We start from the raw sequence: 23,711 nt of genomic DNA on the forward strand, positions 1-23,711 counted from the left end.
TGAATGTGATATTTATACTAATGGAAATTATACTGGAAAAACTAATATTTTTTTTAAAGTGATCAAATATACTCTTAAAAATGAACACTTAAAAAATTATGTAGGATAAAAATTAAGAAATTTACAATAAGAATAAAATGTTTCTCTCGAGTTTTTTTTTTATTAAAAATTATATTGTCATTACCATCGGCACTAATCATTATCATAACACTTGAATGATTTACTTCGTGTCACAATCATAATAATGCAGAAGTTTAAATGAGAAACTACTTTTTTTTAGTATTGAGGCAATCCTTGAAATACATTTGACATGAGAAGTCAACTGTCATATTGGTTTACAGGTTAAATATAATATTCTTCTAATAAAAGAAAATTAAAACGATTTCCCCGTTGAAAATCGAAATTTCAAAATAAGTGTAAAATGTAATTCTCATTACAAAAAGTTGTGGTTTAATCCTATAAAATACAATATTTAACTAATATATGCTGCTAATTTTATTTAACTTATTAATAAAAATTTTCTAATTATCTCTTTTTAAGTTGAATATAACTCTGATCTTGCATTCTACCATATGAGCTTTGAGATCAAAAGTTTAGAAATGCTGAATAGAACTAATTCCTTATCTACAGTAATTTTGGAAAATCCACCCCTATGGATTACTCATAATAATGGTGAATTATATATAAATAACGCAAAAATTCTCAAAAATAAGTCAAATTATCTCGCCAGAAGCCGAAATGGAGACATGGGAAAACAACAGGTAAGTGTAACGACCTGATCAATTTTTAAAAATGTTTATTCACTCTGGTTTGTTTATGTGTCAAATTCAAATCAATTCTCCCATATTTTAAGAATGAAAGAATTTAATAGTAAAAAAGGTTTTTGCCTGTTAAATGAGCATGAATTATAAATTAAAAACATAGACTTTGACAGATCATCTATAATTAACTACATAAGCACAGACATTAAGTTCGTTCGTGTCACCCCTCTCTTGCAAAAGCAGAAGTGGTGTCCGGTTTGGGAAAGGAGAAAAGAAATCAGTAAATTAATGGTTTATTACGTTTTACGTCAATATTTTTAAAACTATGCTATTTAGCGTGAACAATGTACTACAAATAAATGTTCTTTCTCCAATTTAAAACAAAAAAGGTCCTATCCATAATCCTTCTAAAAGGGTTCCAAAGTTACGGAGGAAGTATATGTAGACCATCAGAGAAGAAATTGAAAATAGTGATACCAAAGAAAGGCAATCAGCAACAAAAAGTCTACACTATTGCTGACATTCAGCGATGCGTGGGAAATATGAAGGATATAGGTACTCCTTGTAATATACGCCTTTACAGTATGTGACACGGTATCAGCTATCTACAAGAAGAGGAAAATTACATCGTGTAGGAAAGTGCACGCCAACGACGCTCTTCAACCGTTTAACGACGCTAGAAAACTTCTAGTCTTCAACGACCCCAAAGATAACCCCAGTGCAGTAGCTGACGCCGCAAAGCCTTTCCTTCTTACGATGTTTGGTGTCAGGAACATGAAAGACCTAGATTTTTTGACTATCAGTCTTACTTAAAGGCTATTGTAAAGCAGCCTGTATATTCTTTGCTTAAGTTAGCTCCACTACAGCCCACTTCAGGAGCTTCCAACCAGATATAGCAGTGGCTAATTACAACAGGACGTGCTGCACCTTCGGAGAAATTACTTTCCCTCATAGTGTGTCCTTACAAAGACGAATGCATCCGTAACTGTTTTATTTGAACTGATAAATAATTTAAATATTAAAATATTGATAAAAAATATTTATCACTTAACTTGAAACTCATTTTATTATAACCATCATTATTATTATACAAAACATGTTTTTGAGTATTTAAAATTATTTTGTTATATTTTAATGTTAGAAACATATTTATGCAACATTGTCCATAGAAAGTTCAGAGTGAGTTTTTCTGTGCCACAGGTTTATATGGACTATGTCCGTGGAAGCCTTTTTACCCTTAAAAAGTAGCGCCCCTTAAGAAAGTGGCGAGGTTCACATTTTTCAAAGGCTTATCACTAACATATCACTGGCCACTGAAATAGCAAATTACATTTACAAAACACAATCCTGTTAAAAAAAATAAGTTTCTTCAGTAATATTGCAATTTGCCCAAAAAATATAAAAAATAGGGATAAATCTCCACTTTTACACCCTCTTTAACTCTGAAACCGTTGATTTTAGAACAATTATGAACGTGGCCTTTATGGTTTTAAATTTGACGTGAAAATTTTTTGTATTAAACCTTCTTCACGCTAATCCTCGTGGTTTAATATTTGCGTAAAACGTAAAAAACTACTAATTTATCTACTTCTCATCCGACTCCACTTTACAGCCGACGCTCGAAATAATGTAACTTTTAGTGAACTATATATGTGGACCATATAGAACTATTTGGTGTTAGAGAACAGGGTTTAGGTCTAATTATACCATACTACTACTAGTCCGACACAATTTGAAAGTGGTACGTTGATGCGACAGCGTGGAGCTGCACTATCCCCGTAGTATTTTTGTATTGCTACCCGAACACTCGTCCATTATTTCCACAACGAGCGAAAAGGTGAACGCAGGTAGGAATAAGATGCCAACTTACCACGTTTGACAGATTGACGTCGATGAGTCTACTGCTCTACGAATTTTCTATAGGGATTGAGTACGTACCGCAAACTTACGTTCTTAATGAGGAAAGGAAGTGTAGAGTTTGCAGTTCGTTTAAGTTTACTTTGGTTATGTGGAATAAAAATAGAGTTGTTCCACAAGAGCACGTCTCGGTTACTAAGACCGCAGACCGGTGACCGTAACGCCTAGACACCCTGTGTGCATTTCTGCGAACCGGACACCTCAAACGATGGCTCTTCACCTCGCATTTCTTTCCATAAGTTTCTTTTTACCTCACAATATGGCTATTGCCGCAGGATCAAGACCAAGTGCATCAATTATTAAATTGTCCAGTTGATAAAAATTTTATTTAGAAAATTGATTTCGCACGCATAACACATTTGAAATCGTCGGTCAGTTCAAGTGTTGTTTCTGAGAGAACGGTTCATTAAACATTTTCATTTAACATTATCTCAGCTACATTTCTAGTTTGAAACATTTTTTTCAACGGCGTATAGATTCTTGGTAAAGCGATATTTTCCGTTTTCACCATTCCCTACGAGGAGCGGTATTGGGGGAAACACTGAGGTAGGAGTAGCAAACTATTTTGAATATTTTTTAATTTTATCTCAAAAGAGAAAAGGAAAAGAAGTCTTTGCTGACAACGTTAGAAAAACGGAGCTTTGAGGTTTATTGGGATTTGCAGCGGTGAAATAAGTGTACTCTTTTAACTAAGTTTCAAGCTTTCGAAAATGTTTATTTTCATCATCAGGAAAAACTGAAATAAAGTGCTACTGTTAGTAAAGCATCCTCGAAATCTATTAAGAGTGTAAAGGTTGTAAAAAACTTACGTTATTGAGATTTGTCTTTCGTGGATGTTCTACTCACAGGTGACAAATTCACGCACCGCTCGTTGATTGAGTCAATTATTAAAAAATATAAAAATTGCATGGTGTAGAAGACCAAACTTGACAAATTATTCTACTCTAACACATAAGAAAAAGACAATTACAACAATTTAAAAAGGTCTCTCTCTCTCTCTCTCTCTCTCTCTATATATATATATATATATATATATATATATATATATATATATATATATATATATATATATATAAGCTTTTCTTTAAGTAATGCGTAGACCAAAACTTTGTAGAAACATATCTTGCTGCAAATTAGACCCAGAACATTTTACTATAGACCATTTTAAAGGTAATTAATTTTTCTTTTAACTAAATATACCGTGCATAAACCTAAAACTGCGTTAGAAAAACTAAAAAAAAATTATAGAAGAATGTTTACGAAAAAATGGGAAAATGATCTAAATATGGTGTGAGTGGCGAACTTTGAAAATTCGTATCTGGGGTGGTGTAAATCCTAAATACTTTTACCAACCGTCATTTTAAAGGATAATATATAACGTTTTTGTACAACAATGCCTATACCTATACCCCCGTGGAAAAAGTTATGGGACAAAACAGTAAAATCGCGTGTGTTCCTGTTTTTTTGCTTTGTTTTTTTGCATATATTGTACCGTTTTTAAATAAAACGAGTTGATCTTAATTTATATAAATATATTTATTTATCAGTTTACAGCACGAAAATATCTCCCCATACTTATAACATCGTTACATCTATATACCAAAAGTATTGTTATAGAATCATCCGGAGACATCCGGAGATTGACAAAAAAACTTTGTTTGTTTTTAAAGGTGACATTTTAATAATTTTTTTTATTTTGAACAACTTTTTTGTAGCTGTGTATGTACGAATACTTCAATACTGCATAGAATTCACACAGATGCACCCTAGTGCATAGGGACAAATTCACCCCTTTAAAAACGCACCCCTTTATATGCCCAGTTTTTTCATATTTAGGGGCCCATTTACCATAAGAAATAATAAAAGTCCTTTAACGTTGTAGTTCCTTTTAGCACTATTTTTTTTTTAACAGAATGAATAGCCTATTAAGCCCATATAAAATAATATTTCACTTAAACCGGCCACAATATAAAAGTTTCAGAAACTAATTAGTAAATAGTTTTCCGTTTCAGCAACTAATTGACAGTAAATTGTTTTACTTTATGCCCATCAAAGTAGATGGCACCTTAGTACGATGCTTCTTATTTATTTATTTATTCAGCTTAATAGGCCGAAAGCTTAAAAAAATTACAATAGCATAATTTTATTTTAAGAATTGTTACATTTTCTTATTCATTGGTTTTTAGGCTGCATGTATTTTCCCATTATTTTCTGTTACTTCGTTATATCTACTGACTTTTCTTTTTAATCTAGGACATTGATTCCTTGTAGATCTTCAAGAAAACTATCTTTCACAACAATTTTAACAATTTTAACAATTATACGAACAACCTGAATTTTGAAAAGACTGTCAATTTTGAGACTTCAAAAAAGATACAAAAAAGTTTACCACTTTATCCTCGGCTTTCCCCTAAAACGCCAAATGGTAGGGGAGGAAAAACAGAAAAAATCGATTTACCAAGAATCTGTATGCCATCGAAACAAAAGAATTTAAATAAAAAATGTACTGAGATAATTTTAAACAAAAATGTGTAGAAGCACTTTTTGTGTAAAATGAACCGTTCTCTCATAAACAACGTTGGAAGCCCCCGGCAATTTTGAGTATCAGTTACGCACGCGAAATAAATTTTAAATAAAACTTATATCAACTCGACGGTGAAAATTCCATATCTTTTGATTGGAGTGTCCTATCGAGACTTCGTTTGAACTTTAAAAGTTTAAATTCTGCGTTTTTAAGGCATATTTTAAATGCCTCATATGTATTACGAAAGCTCAAAATCAAAATTTAATGTTATATTTTTAAAGATTAGGCACTAACAAAGAAAATTTTGTTATGCCTGGTTAATTAAAGTAAATTTTGTTGGTCTTATGAGAATCCTAAAAGATGGCAAAAATCGCGCATCGTTTATTTATTTAACACCTTTATAAAAACTGCCTTTATTTCCGACAAAATACAAAATTGTATACGAAAGCTGCACCCTTAAAATGAATTTTGATTTTTGTCGATAGAATACTGTGATCAAAAGGTATTGAATTTTTACCGTTGAGTTGATCCAAATTTTATTTAAAATTGATTTCGAGTGTGTAACTGACATTCAAAATCGCTGCTTGTTTCAAGCGTTGTTTCTGAGAGAACGGTTTATTCTACAGAAATAGTGCCAATAAACATTCTTGTTGAAAATTACCCCAGCTAGTTTTTATTTGTAACATTTCTTTTCTACGGTGTATAGATTCTTGGTAAATCGATTTTTTTCGTTTCCCCCTCTATTTTTGTAATTATTTCTTATGTTAGTCTTTCGATACTCCACAGTTTTTCTGTTTTTACATCCTTTAGTTTTCTTTTGACTTATACATTTTAACTTCGCTTGATTTATTATAAGGCCAATGGTTTTACTTCTTTTATTATATGCTTAATTATTTTTGTTAATTCTTTATTGACTTGTCGATAATCCAAGAATAGTAAAATATCCTCATTTCGCATGTATAAGAGAAAATTTCATGAGAATTATATTATAATTTATTATAATTAGTTTTTATTATTTAGTATTTAAGATTAAATTTATGCATGCCTAATAATAGCAAATGATAGCAAACCTACATATGGTCAAAATCTATAGTATGCGTAGTATGGTGCAACTGAAAGGAAAACATTTATTATTTCTAAACCCGCAGACTTTAGAGAAAAATAGTAGTGATATCTGTCGATGTTTATTTCTAAACAGGCGTTTTCAACTAGTCATCTAGTCATCTAGTCGGGGATCCTGGGCCCATTTTCACCCTTTATTACGAACAAGCTAATTTTTTGTGAGTAGTTTCAGTTTGATAGGACCCCAACTTTTGTCCTTACAACAATTTGCGTTTATGGTAGCTAACCGTTGATTTGACGACTCTCAAAAATTTATTACTAACGGGTTTTTTTTGTTAATTTTCAAGATAATTATCCAAATTAGTTAAAGAAATATTTGCCCTACAAAATACAAGATTTTATCAAAGATTCCCCCTTCTTTCCAACATGTATCATTAACGAGGTCATGAAAAATAATTACTAACCACCAGATTTTTTTTCTGTTGATTAATTTATACTTATATTATTTTAACACCCACATTGTCATACACATTGTGTGATACGTTAACGTTTGGTCCTCCAAATAAATACATATTTGAATTTCAGGGAATTAAAAATAAATTTATTTTCTGCATTTTGCTATTGGAGCTGAGTCACACTGATACAAGTACGCATACGCACACCGTAGCTTACTGCGTATTAACCCTAGAAAGGTGGACTATTATTTACTGACAGTTATGGTGGACTATCGTAATTTTTACGACATCTAACAAAAAATTGAAAAAAAAATACAAATATAATTATAAACACTTTTATTACAATAAATTAGAAAAAATGTAAGTATTAGTAAGTGGTACACATATAAATAAAGTCGATGTACACTACTCGTTTGCACACATTGTACATATATTACCTCGGTGTTCGCCACATATAGCGTGATGGCATTGGTTGCAATATGTGGTAGTCATGCGCCTCTTTTTACTCGGACAATGGAAACATGCCTTGCGTTTCTTTTTTTCAGGTAACGGACGTTCAACTTCTTCGGAAATTTTGAGGACATCTTTAATATTTTGCTTAAGATTTCGACGTAAAGTTGGAATACACAATCGTTCTCTCAGCCAGGGTTCGGCGAGATGACGAGCCAATTCAACCATATATTCGTATCTGGATAAAACTGTTCTGTTTGCTTTTAATGTGTTTGTGGTGTAAATAACATACGAGTTAATACTTGCAATATTTATCATATTATAGAAGATACACAAAGGCCATCTCCTCGTTTTACGACCCGCATTCATATTCGAACACATTTGATCAAATGTATCCACTCCGCCTTTTGTTCCATTATAATCAGTTATTATAGTGGGTTTGCCATTTATTTTGGAAACATCAGCACCTTCGTGAAGTGTTGAAAGAAGTAAAACTACCTTATTTTTCTTTGGCATATATGATACCAATGTCTTTCTTTTATCAAAACAAAACATAGATGTATTGGGGACTCTGTTCTTTACATTTAACAATTCCTGTGGAATTTCTCTTTTATTTTTGCGAAGAGTTCCGATAATTGTCAGTTTGTACTGATCTTTTAATAACTCCTCTGCTAAGCTAACTGATGTAAACCAGTTGTCCATGGTAATATTTCTGTTACTACCATGAACTGATTTTGTAAGTTCCTTTACAAAATATGTACCCAACGGCAAACCATTTGTATTGGTTTTCTTGCCTAAATAAGGAATAGCATCGATCATATATTTCGAAGAGCTGTCACACATCATTACGATTTTGAGACCATACGAATTAGGTTTATCAGGTAAATACATTCGAAAAGGGCAACGTCCTCGAAATCCTACTAACTGTTCATCAATAGTCAAATAGGATGAAGGTGTATATGATTCTCTGCAGGTGGTAATAAAAATGTCCCATATTTCGCGTATATGCGCAAAAGGATCATCTTGCTGCCTTTCTTTTCGTGTTTCTTTTTCATCAAACCTAAGACAGTTTATGAGATATTTAAAACGCTGACCACTCATGCAAGCCTGATAAAATTTTCCTGATATATTACTGTCAAACATATATTTCACAGATAGATGACTGTCTTTATTTGCTGCAGACATTATCAAAATTGCCAATAAAGCTTGTAGCTCATTTTTACTCATGTCAGAAATATTAGGACGACTGGCATATTTTTTAGATTGTCTTGTAATTTCAGTATTTGAGTGTAACAGAGTACGACATAATATATCCTCTGAAAAAAAATGTAAGAAATATTCTTCAACTTTTGTGTAGTTTTTGGCATTTCCTTTGGGACCAGCTATAAAATGAATAATATTTCTAGCTGCCGTTCTTTTTGACAATGAAGGTATTTTGTTTGACCACTTATGCCCGTTTTTACCTTTTAGAGCCTTTCCCGGATTTACAATAAACTGAGAAACAGTGGAGTTCTCACCTGATGTTCCAGGTACTTCTTCTGTAGATTTTTCGCTTTCCACCACTATTGCTTTTATATTTGCATCCATTAAATTTACAGATGAACTGGATACACTGGATGGCTGGAAAATTTTGGAATTATCACTATTTTTAGAGTCATCTTCTTCATCTGAATCGTCCGATTCAAACTCCAAAGCATCTTCTTCTAACTCCCAGTCACTTCCACTATCTTCAAAAGGTTCCTGCTCACTATCTTCACCATTCATTATACGCTGTATTTCATCGTTTATTTCACTTGCCGTTAAAGGTTTTCGTGATGACATAGTGCTACAATTAAATAAAATAATATTTACTACAAATATAAAAAAGAATTAGATAATGACTTACCAAAAACGTCACCGGCGTCCAAATAAACTTGAGAGAAAAAAACTAACGTAGAAGGTGGACTTTCGTAAAATTGACGACGTGCCCTCAAAAAATCTAATACATAAATACAGTAGTGGAGAAACGCACTCACCGCCTGTTAAATCAATACTAAAGAAACAGCTACTGAGAAGTGTATGGGCAGAGGTTACGCGACTGCACCCGAACTGCGGCGAAAACCGAGGAGCGTCGTCAAATTTACGATAGTCCACCTTTCTAGGGTTAACAACGAATATAGACGCTTAGGCCTTTTCATCGCAAATTTGTTGTGCGCACGTTAGGGTAGGTTAATATAAATAAAAATAAACTACCTGTGAACCCATAATTAAGATTAAAAAAAATACTAGAGAAAACATACTCATTAATAAAAAAAAAGAAACAGGAAAATAAAGAAAAAGTGACTCAATTAGTAAATAATTATTATACCTACCTATTTATAGGTATGGTCTAATAATTAATTGTCTTTTTTGTACTTCGCAATATTTAATTATCAAAACAATCGTGTCTTTTGCAATTCTATATCGGCTCGCGACGTGTGTGTTTATTTAGTTGTGAAGGTTAATACCAAATAAATATTGACCTCTTGATTCAAGCGACTTCTATTAACTCACTAATTATTCTCAACGCACGAGAACCAATTTTACAATCCAATGTAAGCAGAACTACGACGAAGCTTATATATAGGATAGAAACGGGGCATATAAAAGATTTTCCCCAGTGCATTATAAAACAAATATATGTTAAGAATAAACTAAATATTCTGCTAACCTTTTAAATAATCCCCCACTAGTTCAAATAAAGTAACAATGCTTAATGGTAACCTTAATATTCATGAGATGGAGGAACAGAAAGAAAAGTGTTATCTAAACGATACTTCATAGAGCTGGCGAACTCTGGAGGATAACATCCTTGACACGATATAGGCGCACCGCCTGTGCCTAATATTATTGTGTCCCAAATAGTGAAAATAAAATGAAATCGTAAACAAAACAAAACTGGAACACATAATCAGAAGTGCAAGAATCAAAAAACCGAACACAGTATTTCATCGAGAAGGACCAAACTTACTACTGGCATTTGCAGACGATATCGATCTAATAGGAAACAGACGATTAAGGATGAAGGAGACTTTCGTGAGGTTCGAGAAGGAAGCAGAGAAGATGGGGCTCCAAATCAACAAAAACAGGACGAAATATATATATATATATATATATATATATATATATATATATATATATATATATATATATATATATATATATATATATATATATATATGAGCCGCAATAACCAAAGCAGAGACAGAATCGGTCAGAACATCACCATCGATGACTTTAACTTTGAGCGCGTTAGAGAATTCAAGTCTCTTGGAACAACAATAACTGAAGACAATAACGGATCACAAGAAATAAACTACAGGATCCAGGCTGGCAACAGATGTCTTTTTGCCCTCCAAAACCTTATAAAATCTAAACAACTAACAAGACGTACGAAGATAAAGGTCTATAAAACAACCATACCCGCTGTGATGTATGGAAGCTAAACGTTGACGATAACAAAGACAAACGAAGGGAGACTATGTGTTTGGGAAAGAAAAATCCTAAGGAAAATTTTTGGCCCTGTGCTGGATGAAGCATCAGGACAATATAGGATGAGAACTAACAAAGAGGTCGAAGAACTTTACCCAGATGCCAACATCATAAAAGAAATAAAGTCCAGAAGACTCCAATGGGCAGGACACCTCAGAAAACATTCTGACGAACGAACAGTAAGACTGGTGTGGGAGGAAGTCCCAACTGGAAGGAGACCACGCGGACGCCCTCGTCTCCGGTGACGAGATAATATAGCAGGAGATCTAAGCACTATGGGCGTGGAAAATTGGATGGAGGTTCTTAAGACAGAAAACAGTGAAGGCATGTTGTCGAGTCGGCTAAAACCCACTAAGGGTTGTTACGCCACTGAGTAATTAAGTAGGTAAATAAAAAAAAGAATGGCCCACAAGTAACTCTTCTGATTCTACGAATCCAAATATAAAACGACCGACTACTGATGATAATCCATTCCCTGTCTCTGTCTCTGGCCCAAATACGTCTGAATAACCTCATTCTAGTTCTTACAGATAAAGCTTGTATAAAGAACAATGTTTATACCAGGACAAAATAAAAGATCTATTGAATTATGGCAGAGATCTTATATAAAACAGATTTACTACTTAACTTAATTTTGAGAATATTTGTCTTCCTAGCTCATGTAGTTATACCAAATTTCCTGTCTGAAATCTGGCAGAAAACTTTAGTACAGTATCCAAAAGTAATTCCCATTTGCCCCAAAAGCCGTATGATGTTATTTTTAACTATGAAATTTTAATTTACGTAACAATGTACTTCCTTGAGAATGTCTATAAACAACAACAATTGACCTATGCGTTTATGATTGTTATATCGCGTTTTATCTCACTAGCTATACTTTTATGACTTGCGAATATTATTTTCTTATTTGCATTGATTTATACTCAACCTCTTTTAAAAGTACACGTGAAAGTAACAAACAACAAGTAGCAATAAATAACAAATTTATTGTAGATTATCTAATCTACGTTGTTTTAAATCGCATTACATTTTTTAGATTCTTCATATGATAGACGAAGTCCTCGATCCTGTAATCAAATTTCCTACAGCATCTCCAAGTGCTTTCGAATTCTTAACTACGTTATTTAAATGGAACTTGGGATCTGCCAATACTGTATCCCAATTCCTTACCAAGATCCAGGAAACTAAACTTCAGTATGTTTTTAAACAAAATGCTGGACATACCTATTTTATACCTGTTGATTCTGGAATCGGACCTGCGAAGTTTAAAATGATGAATAAAAATATTATTTTAGGACACGTTGTACCGTTTAATGTATTATTTACAAGATCTACTACAAAAAATTTATTGTTTGAATCATTGGCTAATGACGAGATGCTGTACATCGCTATTTCTTTTGAAGAAAAAGATAAACGCCTATTTGTAAAAGGATTAATACGAGGTGTTTTAGGACACGGAGAATTTTATTCAGAGGTAATTAAAATATACATATAAGATATAACAAAATAAAAGGGAAAAGTTGTTTAAGAAAAAAAGACATAAAATAACCTTAAGACAAAAAATAATTATTTATCAGAGACCTATAAAATAACATAAAATTATGATTCCGTTGCATTTTATTTTTATTTTTTTCTGTTTTTTGCTGTCTTTTAGTTTCATCGTTCTTTTTATATTTAGGGACGATAGATGTTTTTTTCCAAAACATCCATCGTCCCTAAATAAGAAAATAAAAAAACCCCTTACAAGACAGTAACTTGATTCCCATTCTTCTTTCCATTTTTTTGTTTGTTTGTTTTTTAAAGAAAAAGAAAAAAAGAATCCTTTATAAAAAAAAGGTCTGTCCCCATTCCGCTCGCTAATTCCCTCAATAATCGTACCTCCTCCCTGCATTCCAAAGACACACATGTACTACAGTGATCCACATGTGAAAATTATGACATCCTAGAGCTGATAGAAAACAATCGAAAAGATTAGTGTGGTTTGACCCTCGGAAGAGCTTAAACCAACATTCAAATGAAGCCATCGGTTAAAATTAAATGAACAATAGTGTTCTTACCGTTTTTCTTGTATTTTTTTGTTTCGTTTCTCTCGTTTAGTTGTTAATCTTTGATGTTAAGTTATCGTAGAGTTTTCATAACATCTAAAAATCCTACAAATGGTTTTTGTAAGTATGAACTCGGTTAGTTGTTTACTTATATACTAAAATTTTTTTATTTGTAGTGAACTGATGATGCTTTTAAAAATAATAGCGAAACGTATTCGAATAAATCAATAAAGTAGTTGACGACTTTCATTTTTGCCAATTATTGACCGATAAAACCTCTGCTATTCAACCATTGAATATATTTTAAATTTAATCAACGGTCGTATTTTTTGCTGTCTACATATACAGAGGGATTCTTCGTGTATATATATATATATATATATATATATATATATATATATATATATATATATATATATATATATATATATATATATAAAGTAGTTAGGTAGTATTGACTGACACGTTATGTAAAATAAAGTTTTATTTTGAGGTTGCAGTCATTAATAGGGCAGGAAAGTAAAACTCTTTGTTCTTTATCAAGCTTTCGCAAAATTTATTTGCTTCTTCAGGATATGCTAAAATGTGATATCAGTAAATACAATGAAATAAGAATTAAATAGCATTGTATAAAACTAGTATAAAAACTTACAACATGAGGTTAATCCATTAAATTTTCAAATTTACAAAACATTTAAAACTTAATTTATCAAAATTATATAGTAAGTACAATATTTTAATTTTATCTAATTTTGTATAAATTCATAATGACATTGATTATGTTGATGTTTGATTTATGTCAGAAAGACACTCGTTTCTGTTTATTATATTTTTTGTTGTTGACAACTAGCTCTTGATTGTTATTATGGTTACGTACAAAGTGACGCCAAATATGAATATTTAAATTTTTTGAAATTGTAGTATTTATAGTCAGAAAATCTAATATTAGAAAATTATAGTATTAATTTTCGTAATTTAATTCTTATTTCATTGTATTTACTGATATCACATTTTAGCATATCCTGAAGAAGCAAATAAATTTTGCGAAAGCTTGATAAAGAACAAAGAGTTTTACTTTCCTGCCCTATTAATGACTGCAACCTCAAAATAAAACTTTATTTTATATATATATATATATTTATATATATATATATATATATATATGTATATATATATATATATATATATATATATATATATATATATATATATATATATTGACCGTGAATATTTAAATATAAACTTTTTATGTTCTGGGTTTGTCGGTCTGTTGTAAATAAAACTACTTAATTATTGCGTTAACGTTTCGGCAATTTTCCATTTTCAATAAGCTGGTGGTCTATATATCAACTTATCTTCCACCTCCCAACATAGTCATTTCACACCTTCCTTTCCCCAATTTGCTTAAAACAAACACAATAAACATCTAAATATCCTTAAATCTATCAAAAGCAAAATCAAGCCAATTTAGTCATCGGCAAAGCTGACAAACGTAACTGCCTAGTGATATTAGATCAAACCTCATATAGTGATAAAGTCTCTACTTTACTCACTAATAATAACTTCTCTTTACTCACAACAGACCCCTCAAAAAAGTTCATAAATAATTTAAAAGAAAATATCAAACACTTCACAGATTTCTTCTCCGAACATTTTGCACCATACTACAAACTTCCCGGTAAACCCATTAACACCCAGACTGTATGGTTTTCCTAAGATACATAAGGAGGGTATTCCCATTCGTCCGGTGATTAGTTTCATAAAGGCTCCAGTTTTCATTCTATCAAAATTTATATTGAATCTTATAAACAACATCACGAACTTTACCCCCCATTTCTCAGTCAAAAACACCAGTCATCTAGTCAATAACCGACAACAGATTAATCTTCGCCCCAATACTACTATACTTTCATTTGATGTCAGTAATCTATTTACTTCTGTGCCTAAACAAGAAACAATTAATCTGGTTCACTCTCTTCTAAGTGCCAATTCCATCACCTTGTCTACCACCAACTCCATTGTCAAACTATTACAACTTTGCTTAAATCAAGATTTCTTTGTTTGTTACAACAAATACTACAAACAACCTAATGGCTTAGACATGGGCAGCTATCTTTCTCCTATACTAGCTGATATATTTATGGATCATTTAGAATCCACACAGATCATAAAAAATCCTGAAATACTCCATTGGTTTCGCTTAATTTTGATTTCAGGTAACTCTAACTCAGCTGAACTATTACTTTCTAAAATTAACTAAATCCAGCAGAAGACCACTCAAGATTAAAAGATCATTTCGACTTTAGTATCTATAGGAAAACCACACAGATCAACCATGTAATATCCTTCTCTTCAAATCACCCTATGTCACACAAATATGTAGCTTTTCACAGTTACATCCATCACTTTTAAACCATTACACTTTCTCAGTTGAGATAAAAAAAAACAATTTAATATTCTCAGACAAATAGCAGTCAATAATGGATATGATCAAAATATCATCAATAAACTCATCCATAGAAGATGCCTTAAAACCCTGCAGGAGACTGCGTTCCCCAGAGACCCTACCACTAAACCTAATTACGTTTCACTTCCATATCATCATGATAGTCTTTCTGGAGATATTCGAAATCTCATAAAACGTTCAGGTGAAAACATCAATACAGAACATCAATAAAGTACATAATAATTTGGGTCAGTGTATATCTAATTCCAAAGACCATATCAATTATATGAACCATAGTGGTGTTTATAGACTAAAATATTCAGATTGTGATGCTACCTACATAGGAAGAACATTTAGATCATTGTCTTCACAGTCTCTAGAGCACACAAAAAGAGAAAACACTTTCACTTTCTCTTAACATCTAAAAGAACATAACCACACCCTCAATATCCCAGAAGACGTATCACTTATTTAGAATACCCCCCAAAAAAACTTTCTCAAACCAGACTTATATGAAGATCTTGAAATTATCAAAAAGAAGCAGAGAAGTCCAAATTGTGTTAATTGCCATGTCTCATTCAATCGAGACTTCCTTCCCCTCCATCGCTAACTATTCTCATGACCCACATCCTCAATTTCTACTGCTACATTAAAATTTACATTAATAATTCTCCTTTTATCATTTATTCATCTTTCTCAGCCCACCCCAAATTTCTCGTTCAATACATTTAACTTTTATATCATTCCCTATTTCTTTCTGGGATTCTAAACTTCACGTCTGACCCCTATACCTAATGTTCTTCGTGCTCATTTTGTGACATAACTAAGTTCAGATCAGACTATTCTACTTTCTCCTCCATGAACCATTCACAATCCCAAAATAATTCAATCCCTCACTCGTATAGATCCCTTCATATTCACATATCCAGATAATTGCATGGTCCATCTAAAGTCTAGCCACACATCTGAATCTCCTCTTATCAATCATAACTCTTTAGTAACGTCTTGTTCAGCCAATTTCCCTATCACAACAACAATAAAACAACACAAATTACAACTCTAACCAAATAGTTTCACCTTATACACATCAATTTGGTCAATCTTCAATAATCTGTTAAAACACATTTAACACGTTCAGGTCCGACAACGCGACAGTGAATATAGCTTCAGAGGCCACCAACGCGAGTCGCGCGGTCTTCGACTATATGAAATATATAAACGTTGTCTCGGTGGATTTTTCACGAATTACAACAAATATCTGCTGGCCGCTCGAAAACACTGGCAAATACTAGAGTTTATGTTTGGTTTTCGAATTTTGATGTTAAATTTTATTCTGAGTATATGACAATGTATGAATGTTATCTCGGCGGATTTTTCACAAATTATAACAAATATAGACAGAATGACGGTATTCGATTGGGATAATTTTTATAATAGTGTTCCATTGTTTAAAAAATTACTTTCGATTAAAACTTATCTTACATGAACATTGAGAACAGGAAAAACGGAATATCCACACGAAATTGTTTATCGAAAATTAAAACAAAATGAACTGGTGAGTGCTTACAATAATAAAGGGATATGTGTGTGTAAATGGAAAACTCAGCGAGATATTTTAATGATCTCTTCCGAATTTGGTCATGAAATGGTTCCAACAATATCTGGGAAAGAAATTGATAAAGAAAAGCCCCGTTTAGTCGCTAAATATAACAAAAACAAAGGTGGCATTAACTTAGGCGACCAGATGTTAAATTATTATGGTTGCGAACACAGAACTATAAGGTGGTATAAAAAAATAGGCATAAATATTTTTCAAATTATGCTAATCAACGCATAATACTCGTATTTCCATAATAATTCTAATACAAAAATATCATTGTACGACTTTCGATTGTCGGCGATTGATAGTCTTTTGGGACCAAACCTAAAAATCCCTTAAGTCAAGAAAAATTTTGACGTTTCAATTGCCATCCCATTGCCCTAAATCAGCTAATGGTATTACAAAACAACGACGGTGTAAATATTGCTGGCAAACTAAAATAGAAAGAAATGACTCATTGTTTTATTTTGCGGAGTGACCTGAATATCCGGGATTGTGCTTAGAAAATTGTTTTAGACGTTTTCATGAAGAAATTGAAAATTAGATAGTTTGTTTTCTTGACGTTGTCGCCATTTAATAATTACTTATGTTAGTTATCTAGGTTCATAATTATATTTTTTCTCAATCAGCTTATTATTTTTTTTAAGTTCAACTCACAACCCCTATGGCCACCAACCCGACTCACGCGGTGAGCTTATTTTATGACCCCATTAATTTTTTTGTGTCCATATTTAATTTAAATGACTTTTTAAAGTGTACCTTAAAAATTAATGAGTTTACACGAATACATCTCAGTGGCCCACTGTTTTCTTTTAAAAAAAGGGACGGAGCTGAACGTGTTAACAAAAAAAAATTTTTAATCAACTCTTGTCATTTCCACATATTACTTCTTATAACTTAGATACCCATTAAAAAATTTCAGGTTCCAAATGTAATATATAAACATGTATAATTTACTTAAATTATAAGTTAAGTAAAATACTAGCAGTATTTAAATCAACCAAGCATTCTAACCACTTCCTACATCAATCCACATAATTACACACATCAATCAATATTTCACTCGGTAAAAATGCATATATCTCACAATATTACAGTAATCCTCACACTTTAATCACTTTAAACCATCCCTTAGGGTATGGTTTCAGATCTCTGGAGATCTAAGCCTCTTGTAGAGTCTTTTCTCTTCTCACATCAATATTAAAACATCACATATTATAATTTTAGCAAAACAGAGCCACCTATAGCCCATCAGTTTTTATTGTTTTTACATATTATGTCAACACACAATAATATTCTATTAACTTTATCTATCCACCTTATGCTCATGAACTTATAACTTATACTTCTTACACTTCTCAGGTACTAAATGTTGCTTTTTAACATATAGGGTCTTTTCTACTTAAGTTAAAAGTTAAGTAGTATACGAACAATATATTACAAAGCCACCTTTAGCCCATCAATTTTTGTTTGGTTTTACATATTATATCAATACACAATAAATAACTTTATCCTTTAACACTTAATAAGTTATTTATTTTCATGAACTTATAACTTATACTTTTTATACTTTTCAGGCACCAAATGTTTCTTTTTAACATAGAGGGATTTAACCTTTTCTACTTAAGTTATAAGTTAAGTACTATATGAACAGTACATTACAAAATTTATTCTATTTACACTCTCATCACAATAGCACTCTCAAATACATCAGTTAACATTTCATTCTGCAATAATAAAATTTTAAAGAACCCAACTCCCTACACATATCTGCTTTCTATATTACAGGTACCAAATATTGAAAAACATAAAGGGACTTTTGTAAAAATCTTTAGTTCACCACTACTGAATTCAGATATCTTTATAGTTGATTGCCAACCAGTATCCACAAACAAATTTTTGCCAAACTTCAGTTCACCTACATTATTAAGAAATTTTTCAAATTTCCCAACGTAAATTTAGGATAAATTCATACTTCAAACTACAACATATTGATGGTTGCTAGTGTTATTATTATTATTATTTTAACTTTTTTTTCAAAAACTCGATTTTAAAATATTGCTGGCTACTGTCATATTTAGACAAATACCTCAAGTTACATTGACGCTTTGTTCCGACTTCCGTCCTAACATGTCATTAATGTCATTTCAATTAGTTGCTAACAACAAGTCCTCGTAGACACATTGTCGCAGGACTAGCAACCTCCAGTGGAGTTATAAGTTGCCATGTTATCTATTCCTTTTGTAACTTAAACCTCCTACTATATAAAATCAAATAATGTAACTCAAATTCAATTTAACAACATTTAAAGGGTTTTTACCCAAGTATTTAGTGGTTCAAAACATGTACATCCAGTAAGTATTAAGCACATTTTTGTATTAACCTTGGTCAAAATTTAAAATTTAATGTTTTCTTTAATTAAAGTGGTTATAAACTTTTAGGATGGCACTGATGATGGAATAATAATTTCAAAAACGTTCAGTGTGTGATGCAGCCCGATAGGGTGTTTTAATATATACCTTTTTTAAAAAAATTTTAAATAAATTTTTTATTTGACGAATTTGTACTGTTGTCCCATATATATATATATATATATATATATATATATATATATATATATATATATATATATATATATATATATATATATATATATATATATATATATATATATATATATATATATATCATCATCATCACCATCATCATCATGTGCAGCTTTATCAACCGTTTCCAATTACGGTGCAGCCTCCCTTATTTCAATGTTATTCTATGTTCTTATTATTATTCGACGATGTCTTAGTTATACGTTGTTCTAATAATTTGCGCTCATTTGCGCCCATATTTTTCTATCTTGTGCTATTCGAGACCACGTTGTTCCTGTTAATTTTCTAATATCATAATCCCATCTGAGATTCGGGCGCCTCTTTGGTCTCTTAGCGTTCCTGGGGTACCACATAGTTGTTCTAGTGGTCCATCTGTTATCTGTTCTTCTTGCCATATGTCCTGCCCATTGCCATTTCAGGGATTTTATTCTTTGGATTACATCAGTCACCTGGGTTTGCCTCCATATCCATTCAATTAATCAATTACAATCCTTATATATATATATATATATATATATATATATATATATATATATATATATATATATATATATATATATAAGGTAATTAAAAAAAAACAACGTAACATAGCTGCGTAGTTAAAATTATTTAATGTCTTGCTTTTACTTTCCAACCAATTTTCATATGATTTTATTAAAATGGTTAATTTACGTTACCATGAAGCTAATTCCGTTTATTACTTAAACATTCTAGTTTTTTAACATCAAAAATGTAATGTAAAGTGAATTTACATTTATTTAAAGGATTTTTACCCATTTGTTTAGCGGCTTCAAAGGTGTAAATCCAGATAGTACTGATGATGGAATAGGTACTCCGAAAACCTTCTGTGATGTAGCCCAATAGGGTTTCTTATATTCATATACCTTTTTTAAAGGATTTTTTTAATAAAAATTTTTGATTTTGATAAATATTATTTACGAATGCGTATAATATATAACCAGGAAGACTCAAAATAAAAAGAAAAGAATATTTTTTAAACATTCAGTTTTAATATAAACAATTTCGTTTGCTTTATATAACAGATAGAAAAATTCCAATATAGTTCTGAATTAATTACGACATACTCATCATCATCAACTAGCCTCCAGCGTCCACTGCTGAACATAGGTCTCTCGCATGCTTTTCCACTTAGTCCGATTTTGCGCCATCTGAATCCAATTTGTAGTCACTCTTTTTATGTCATCTGTCCATCTCGTTGGGGGTCGACCTCTATTTCTGTTAGCTCGTATTCGTGGTCTTCATTCCAAAATTCTTTTTGTTCACCGGTCATCAACTGCTCTTGCTACATGACCTGCCCAGTTCCACTTTAGTGTTGTTATCCTTTCGATAACGTCTGTTACTCCTGATCTTTTGCATATAGTATAATTGGGTATTCTATCACGTAGAGAAATCCCTAACATTATTCTCTCCATTGCCCTTTCCGCAACTTGTAGTTTACTCACTGTTGTTCTTGTGAGTGTTAGTGTTTCTGCGCCGTGGGTCATCACTGGCAAAATACACTGATTAAATACTTTTCTTTTCAAACACATTGGAACGACATACTAGTAAGTTATATTTATGTTTTTAGGTTATCAAAGCAAATATTCCTGTCAATAATGGAGTTATTCACCTTATATCACAACCATTAGGAATCGATACCAAAGATCTAAAACCATTTCCATTCCTGCCGGTATTGGAAAAAGTTAGCGTAGATCCAAATTTGGATGTTTTCTTTTCAATGGGAGAAAGAACTGGCTTTAATAAAAAATTTTCCAAGAAAAATGTTAGCTTTACTTTTTTTGTCCCACTGGATACTGCATGGAAAAAGGCTGAGTCAGACTATTTAGAGACAATAGAAAACGAAACAGATATTTTGGGTAAATAGTACATGCATACCGTTTTATTTAAATATGTAAAATCGTCTTTATGCATTTTTGAATTCATAAAGAGATAAGCGTGATTAATTATGGAATAAAAGTTAAATTACAACTAGATTAAGCCTCATATAAAGTCGTTATAATGTTGTTGCTTTTTATCTCTTGGTTATGCTACCTCAGTGCCACATTGCAATAAGTACAATTTTGCTGTTCTTGCCATCTTGCCAATTGCATTCTATCAGGTTCTATCGGTACAAATTATTTTTAATATAAATTTATTAACATTTTTACTCAACGACGTTTACATTTATTCTAGTTTACTAGTTAAATGTAATACTAAATTCTTGTAATTAATTATTGTAATCTTGCACAGTGAAATTTGTGCATAACACAAAAATGTTTTGGGGGTTTTGTTTCCTTTAACCCCTCAAATGTTTGTAGACGTTTTAATTAAATTATTATTGTGGTACCATTTGTTAAACAAAATATTTTTACGGCTTTGAGCTCTAAAAGAAGATGTCCATAGTATTATTACCAGCCAACAAAGGCAACGCTACTGTAATTATGGATAAAAGCCAATACCAGGAGAAAATTCAAGAATTGGTCACAGGTGGACCTTACACCAAACTAAAAAAACCCAACCAAATCACTGAAAAACAAAATATACAAAACAACAAATTTAAGGAATACCTGACAGACTACCAAAGAAGAACGAGAACACCACACTATAGCAAGAAACCACCGTTATATGGAGTTCCAAAAATTCACAAAGATAATGTGCCCCTCAGACCGATTTGTAGCCGCATGGGTTCGCCATGCAGCAGACTGTTAAAGTTACTCCTAGATATAATAAAATTCGGATTAGCCATGGGCTCATCCTTATCTCCATTATTAGCAGATATATTCATGAAGGATTTCGAACACAACATTGTACACAAACAAGACAAACAACCCACAGTATGGTGGAGATATGTAAATGATGTGTTCTCCATTTCACTCAATCAAATTCACTATGAAACAAGAAGACAATAACACCCTTTCTTTTCTGGACGTGCTAATCACAAAATAAGACACAGGATATGCAACTAAAGTCTACATTCAAAGTCCACATTCAAAGATATTTAAATTACCACTCCAACCACAACGGCAAAATCAAAAGGGAATCATCAAATATCTATATGATAGAGCTCGAAGCTTCGACTTTAATGGAAATGCATTTCAGGAAGAAAAAAACCTACTGACAAAGGTCCTGTTATATAGGAATTCTACAAGACTGAAGAAAGAAAATATCATAACACCACAGACAGACCAAAAACACTTAGAAGGGAATCAAATACGACAACAATACCATATTTCATGGGCTTATCAGAAAAACTAAAGAAGATAGGAAACAAGTACAACGTCACAACGTTCAAAACAATCAATACACTGAGGTCCATCCTGTCCAAAACCAAACCCAACATGATCAAAACACTAGAATGATCAAAAAACTGCATATATAAAATACCCTGTGAATGCAATAATTTCTACGTGGAAGAAATAGCAAAACCACTTAATGCCAGGATAAACTAGCCTAAAACATACACCAAGAACAGAGACTTCGAGAAATCCCAGATATGCAAACATGCCTGAGACAACGAGTACAGATTACAATGGAAAGATGCATCAATAATCATGAAAGAAACAGACATGATAAACAGAAAAATCAAAAAAGCAGTCCTCATCCTACTCAACGAAGAAAAACCCATTAGCAGAATTTAGCTGACTCTTTGATTGCCAATACTAAAAGTAGAAGTCAACAACAAAAATATTCCAACAATAGCTGAGTAATAGGAGGTCAAACATAATCGTCTACAATCTAACATATATTGTTCTGAAGCTATTTTCTTGTGGCATTTTAAAGTAATTACTATTTTAATGGGAATAAGCCACAATTGAAGGTTAAAGTAAATTTCTTGACGTTTCAATTTCGACTTCGAAAATCGTTCTCAAAATACAAACATTAATAGATTAAACAAATTTTGTTTTTTGCTGAAAATGTGAGATGACTCGCTCTGGGATTCAGAGATGTCGTTACTTAAGTGTCGGAGGATTCTCTTTCTTGAGTAGGTTATATAACGTTTGGTTGATATATCTTTTAATTGTGGATGAACTTTAATTAGCATATGAAGTAATCTCAGTAGGTCGGATGTAAATTTTGAATTATGTTAGAAATATATTTATTAATACACGCTAATAGCATTGCTTAGAAGTAGATTCAGTTGGTCAAAATTGAGAACAAAAGTGGAAAAATGATTTTGGATAAAATTTTTCAAGGTCATATGATTTTATTGATTTTGTGGATGTATGCTCTTTTTTGCTTTTAACCTTCTTGACTCTAGGTTTCAATGTAGGTATAGTAAATGGTTTTTCTGTATGGCTTGTTCCTGGTGACATAAGAACCTCATTGATACTACGT

General features: G+C 31.8%; 2 protein-coding genes across 4 annotated transcripts in view; one reads left to right on the forward strand and one right to left on the reverse strand.

Moving 5' to 3' along the window:
- The window catches only part of LOC140441359 (TBC1 domain family member 1-like), a 515,776-nt gene that overhangs the window by 209,551 nt on the left and 282,514 nt on the right, over nt 1-23,711 (reverse strand). The gene's annotated exons all lie outside the window — the stretch shown is intronic.
- LOC140441358 (fasciclin-1-like) overlaps nt 1-23,711 on the forward strand; it is a 43,688-nt gene that overhangs the window by 15,618 nt on the left and 4,359 nt on the right. For both annotated transcript variants that reach the window (XM_072532027.1, XM_072532028.1), the window contains 3 exons: nt 541-761; nt 11,716-12,153; nt 20,965-21,253. In XM_072532027.1, the coding sequence (XP_072388128.1) occupies nt 541-761; nt 11,716-12,153; nt 20,965-21,253 (948 nt within the window). The remainder of the gene's footprint in view (nt 1-540; nt 762-11,715; nt 12,154-20,964; nt 21,254-23,711) is intronic.

This window comes from Diabrotica undecimpunctata, chromosome 5, assembly GCF_040954645.1.
Source record: "Diabrotica undecimpunctata isolate CICGRU chromosome 5, icDiaUnde3, whole genome shotgun sequence".
NCBI lineage: Eukaryota > Metazoa > Arthropoda > Insecta > Coleoptera > Chrysomelidae > Diabrotica > Diabrotica undecimpunctata.